This window comes from Ascaphus truei, chromosome 4, assembly GCF_040206685.1.
Source record: "Ascaphus truei isolate aAscTru1 chromosome 4, aAscTru1.hap1, whole genome shotgun sequence".
NCBI classification, from domain to species: Eukaryota; Metazoa; Chordata; class Amphibia; order Anura; family Ascaphidae; genus Ascaphus; species Ascaphus truei.
In genome coordinates, this window is record NC_134486.1 from 29157435 (window position 1) to 29162645 (window position 5211).

A 5211-nucleotide genomic window follows, 5' to 3' on the forward strand; every position below is an offset into this window, starting at 1 on the left:
TTATCCTCACGCATTACTGCAGAAACATAGTATGTTGTATGTTAGGGAACTCAAAAATTCTAAGTACACAGGCATGTACAGTGTTATTACAACTATTTATGTTCACTTTCACACACATTTTCGGTTAAGGAACTGATGTTGTTAGTTAATCATAAATACAGAACATACAATAAGTGTTTGTTCAATATTTACACATGTAAATGTAAAACTTATGTTATTGTTATATATAGTTGCCCCTGGAGGACATGTGTCACCTGAGATGGAACAAGTGTCTTCACCTGGGTCAGCCAGCTCAACACTACTAGAAGGTGAGTGTATCATTTGCTGGCCATATAATATGTGCTCTTCTATATGTTATGTTGTCATGTGCATTATTTGTTTTGCACATCTTCTTTAAATAGGATTACTTAGTGTCAGTGAAAATTAAGTGTAAGGCAACATGTATTGTGTTAGTGATGTTAATTATCATGTAGGACTTCTGAGTTTAGAGCAACTTTTCATTCATTCATATTTCATACTGAGTCCAAACATTATTCGTAAGTCAAGGTAGTTTTTAATGAGGTTATAAAACGTATGCTAACATGTTAGGTGTTACTTAGGACACAGTACAATTACATAGTAACACAGCATACATTAACATGCCATTTAATAATGTGTACATTTCTTTTTAGAACATCATGGTGATGAGGATGATGAGTATGATGAGGATGACGCCACAGAAGAGACTGAAATACAATCATGTGACCATGAAGAGGTGCCAATAGAAACTGTTGTACCGCCAAATCGTCCATCAACTTCCACATACGATGCAATTGTAGCTTCAGAGGGAAAAATAGTGGACGCAGAAAATCGTCGCCATTCAGACATGATGACAGTGCTGGAAAGGATGATTGGACTGCAGGAAGAAACAGTATCACAATTGGCACATCTCCACAGAGTCTTCATTGAAGTGCCTAAACAGTTGCAAAAAATCAACACCTCATTCGAAGCATTAGTTGTTCAGCAAACACAAGCTAATTACTGGAGAATGACTAATGTACCACAATTCAACACCTCCCAGCCAGGATCTGTTCATGCAGGTCAGTTTTCACCACATTCATCTGATATTCATTCACCAGGCCCAAATGTTACCGGTCAAGTAGCAGACATTGCTGTGCAGGTTCCTGATGACATCCTACCGCTGCCATCTGTACAAATTCAGCAGCAGACACCTACAAAGGAGGCGACAAAAACAAAACAAGACACACATGAAACAGACCAACCATCACTTGTGCAGTGTCTACCAACTTGCTCACATGTGTCACTGGGCACAAGCCCTGTCCGTGAACAGTCACTACCCAAAAGCCCTGTAGGTGAGTCGCTGCCCAAAAGCCCTGTAGGTGAATCGCTGCCCAAAAGCCCTGTAGGTGAGTCGCTGCCCAAAAGCCCTGTAGGTGAATCGCTGCCCAAAAGCCCTGTAGGTGAATCGCTGCCCAAAAGCCCTGTAGGTGAATCACTGCCCAAAAGCCCTGTAGGTGAGTCACTGGCCACAAGCCCTGTAGGTGAGTCACTGGCCACAAGCCCCGTAGGTGAACAGTCACTGGCCACAAGCCCTGCCCGTGAAGTGCCAGAGGCCACTCAAAGTGGCTCTGTTGTGCCTAAAGTTGGTGGCAAAAGAAAAAGGAAAATTCAAGAGACAACAAGCAGGCCTGTTACTCGCTCGCAAAAGGAACAAAAAAAATAAATGTTATAATTCAGAAAATATGTCTTTGGCCTTGTTTTGTTGACTTCAGATTATCTAATTACTATTGTATGTATGCTGAAGACTGTGTTGTTTCCAAACTTTCAACTATGTTCTTGTACACGTGAAGTTTTGGAAATGTTAACACTCATAATTAATTGTGTTATAAATATTTATGTTGTAATCGTCTGTTCAGTAATGGTCCACCAGGAGCCAGTTGCTAAGTTTAGAGAAGCTGCCATTGACTTTGCAGCAAAACATTGCATTTGGGTGTGTTAATTGATGTAAGAATTGCATATGCATATTAGTCACATGCAATTATTAAAACACCTAAGTAAGTGCAAACATCTTTCTTGTACGTGTACAGCAGGATTATGTGTAAATTATTACTTACCTTTGCCTTGCTTGGCCATTGTAATTTTGTCCTTTAATCAGTTGTGTGTTCGTTTCTATAACATCTCAGAATGTATAATAATATATATATACACACACACACACACACACACACACACACACACACACTGAGTGAGTGTGAGTGTGAGTGTGTGAGTGTGTATATATATATATGTATATATATATATGTATATATGTGTATATATATATGTATATATGTGTATATATATATGTATATATGTGTATATATATATGTATATATGTGTATATGTGTATATATATATATGTATATATGTGTATATATATATGTATATATGTGTATATATATGTGTATATATATATATATATATATATATATATATATATATATATATATATAGTACTATATAAACTGGTATACACAAACTAATACACTTCATGCTTCCTTGTGAAAGCACACTATTTTAATAATACAGGCCTAATGTTTGAGAAATATCCTAAGTATGAGACTCTAACAGTATTGTGCTTAAACAAATGTTTATTACTTCATTCAATCATGTTTCTCACCATTTAAATAGGTTTCATACAAGGTATACTTAATGCCATCAATGTTGTGTGTACTCCTGCAATATAAAAAAAAATAAAATATTATATATAAATATATATATATTTTTATAAGAGATATATTTATATATATACTAGCTGAGAGACCCGGCGTTGCCCGGGATGTAATGTTCCCGTTCCTCTCTCTCCTCCCCCCTCTCTCTGTTTGTCCCCCATTCACATCAATCCAGTCCCCCCCCTCCCTCCCTCCTTTACAGCTTCATGTAGCGTGTGTGCGTCAGTCACTGTGTGTTTGCTCGCGCGTCAGTGAGTCTGAGGCAGAAACACAAACACACACAGACTGACTGACGCACACACAGTCAGTGTGTGCCTCAGTCAGTGTGTGCGTGCGTCAGTCAGGCTTTGTGTGCGCGTCAGTCAGTGTGTGCGTGCGTGCGGCAGTCAGTCAGTCAGTGTGTGCGCGCGGGGCGTCAAAGGCAGGGGGGGCGTCAAAGGGAGGGGGGGGGCGTCAAAGGGAGGGGGGGGGCGTCAAAGGGAGGGGGGGGCGTCAAAGGGAGGGGGGGGGGCGTCAAAGGGAGGGGGGGGCGTCAAAGGGAGGCGGGGGGCGTCAAAGGGAGGGGGGGGCGTCAAAGGGAGGGGGGGGGCGTCAAAGGGAGGGGGGGGGCGTCAAAGGGAGGGGGGGGCGTCAAAGGGAGGGGGGGGCGTCAAAGGGAGGGGGGGGGCGTCAAAGGGAGGGGGGGGGCGTCAAAGGGAGGGGGGGGCGTCAAAGGGAGAGGGGGGGGGCGTCAAAGGGAGAGGGGGGGGCGTCAAAGGGAGAGGGGGGGCGTCAAAGGGAGGGGGGGGGGGGCGTCAAAGGGAGGGGGGGGGGGCGTCAAAGGGAGGGGGGGGGGCGCCTCAAAGGCATGGATTCCTCCCCCTGCATTTCCTGCAGTGGACAGGAGGGGGGGGGGGGCAGTGGACAGGAGGGGGGGGGGGCAGTGGACAGGAGGGGGGGGGCAGTGGACAGGAGGGGGGGGCAGTGGACAGGAGGGAGGGGGCAGTGGACAGGAGGGGGGGGGCAGTGGACAGGAGGGGGGGGCAGTGGACAGGAGGGGGGGGGGCAGTGGACAGGAGGGGGGGGGCAGTGGACAGGAGGGGGGGGGGCAGTGGACAGGAGGGGGGGGGGGGCAGTGGACAGGAGGGGGGGGGCCGTGGACAGGAGGGGGGGGCAGTGGACAGGAGGGGGGGGGGCAGTGGACAGGAGGGGGGGGGCAGTGGACAGGAGGGGGGGGGCAGTGGACAGGAGGGGGGGGGCAGTGGACAGGAGGGGGGGGCAGTGGACAGGAGGGGGGGGCAGTGGACAGGAGGGGGGGGGCAGTGGACAGGAGGGGGGGGGCAGTGGACAGGAGGGGGGGGGGCAGTGGACAGGAGGGGGGGGCAGTGGACAGGAGGGGGGGGCAGTGGACAGGAGGGGGGGGGGCAGTGGACAGGAGGGGGGGGCAGTGGACAGGAGGGGGGGGGCAGTGGACAGGAGGGGGGGGCAGTGGACAGGAGGGGGGGGCAGTGGACAGGAGGGGGGGGCAGTGGACAGGAGGGAGGGGGCAGTGGACAGGAGGGGGGGGCAGTGGACAGGAGGGGGGGGCAGTGGACAGGAGGGGGGACAGGAGGGGGGACGCAGTGGACAGGAGGGGGGACGCAGTGGACAGGAGGGGGGACGCAGTGGACAGGAGGGGGGGGCAGTGGACAGGAGGGGAGGCAGTGGACAGGAGGGGGGGGCAGTGGACAGGAGGGGGGGGCAGTGGACAGGAGGGGGGGGGCAGTGGACAGGAGGGGGGGGCAGTGGACAGGAGGGGGGACAGGAGGGGGGACGCAGTGGACAGGAGGGGGGACGCAGTGGACAGGAGGGGGGGGCAGTGGACAGGAGGGGGGGGCAGTGGATAGGAGGGGGGGGCAGTGGACAGTGACACACACACACACACACACACACACACACACACACACACACACACACACACACACACACACACACACACACACCTCAGTTGATGCGCCCTTTCTTTAGTTCCGTTTGGCGCCGGAGGTGGGGAGCGACACCTACCTGTACTTCCGGGCGCCGCCGCCGTCTGACTCGGCGCCGCGAGGGAGGAAGGGGGTCCGCCATCTTACGCGCCGCGTGGCAGCTGCGGGAAGCGAGGTGATTTGGAGCGGGGAGGGGGGAGAGGTGATTTGGAGCGGGGAGAGGTGATTTGGAGCGGGGAGAGGTGATTTGGAGCGGGGAGAGGTGATTTGGAGCGGGGAGAGGTGATGCCGCTGGGGAGGGGGAAGAGGTGATGCCGCTGGGGAGGGGGAAGAGGTGATGCCGCTGGGGAGGGGGAAGAGGTGATGCCGCTGGGGAGGGGGAAGAGGTGATGCCGCTGGGGAGGGGGAAGAGGTGATGCCGCTGGGGAGGGGGAAGAGGTGATGCCGCTGGGGAGGGGGAAGAGGTGATGCCGCTGGGGAGGGGGAAGAGGTGATGCCGCTGGGGAGGGGGAAGAGGTGATGCCGCTGGGGAGGGGGAAGAGGTGATGCCGCTGGTG

At 51.8% G+C, this 5211-nt stretch overlaps 1 protein-coding gene across 1 annotated transcript; it reads left to right on the forward strand.

The window, feature by feature from the left end:
• Nucleotides 1-234: 234 nt before the first annotated feature.
• Nucleotides 235-1723, forward strand: LOC142492242 (uncharacterized). Its single transcript, XM_075594912.1, has 2 exons — nucleotides 235-308; nucleotides 672-1723. Exons 1-2 carry the CDS (start codon nucleotides 260-262, stop codon nucleotides 1721-1723), a joined length of 1101 nt encoding a protein of 366 aa, XP_075451027.1. The 5' UTR covers nucleotides 235-259.
• The last annotated feature ends 3488 nt before the right edge of the window (nucleotides 1724-5211 follow it).

What these genes read in the sequence shown, in the direction of transcription:
- LOC142492242 (XM_075594912.1), top strand. Translation starts at nt 260, where the DNA reads ATGGAACAAGTGTCTTCACCTGGGTCAGCCAGCTCAACACTACTAGAA. An exon ending in CAGCTCAACACTACTAGAAG is followed by an intron (nt 309 to 671) that starts GTGAGTGTATCA and finishes ATTTCTTTTTAG; the next exon opens with AACATCATGGTGATGAGGAT.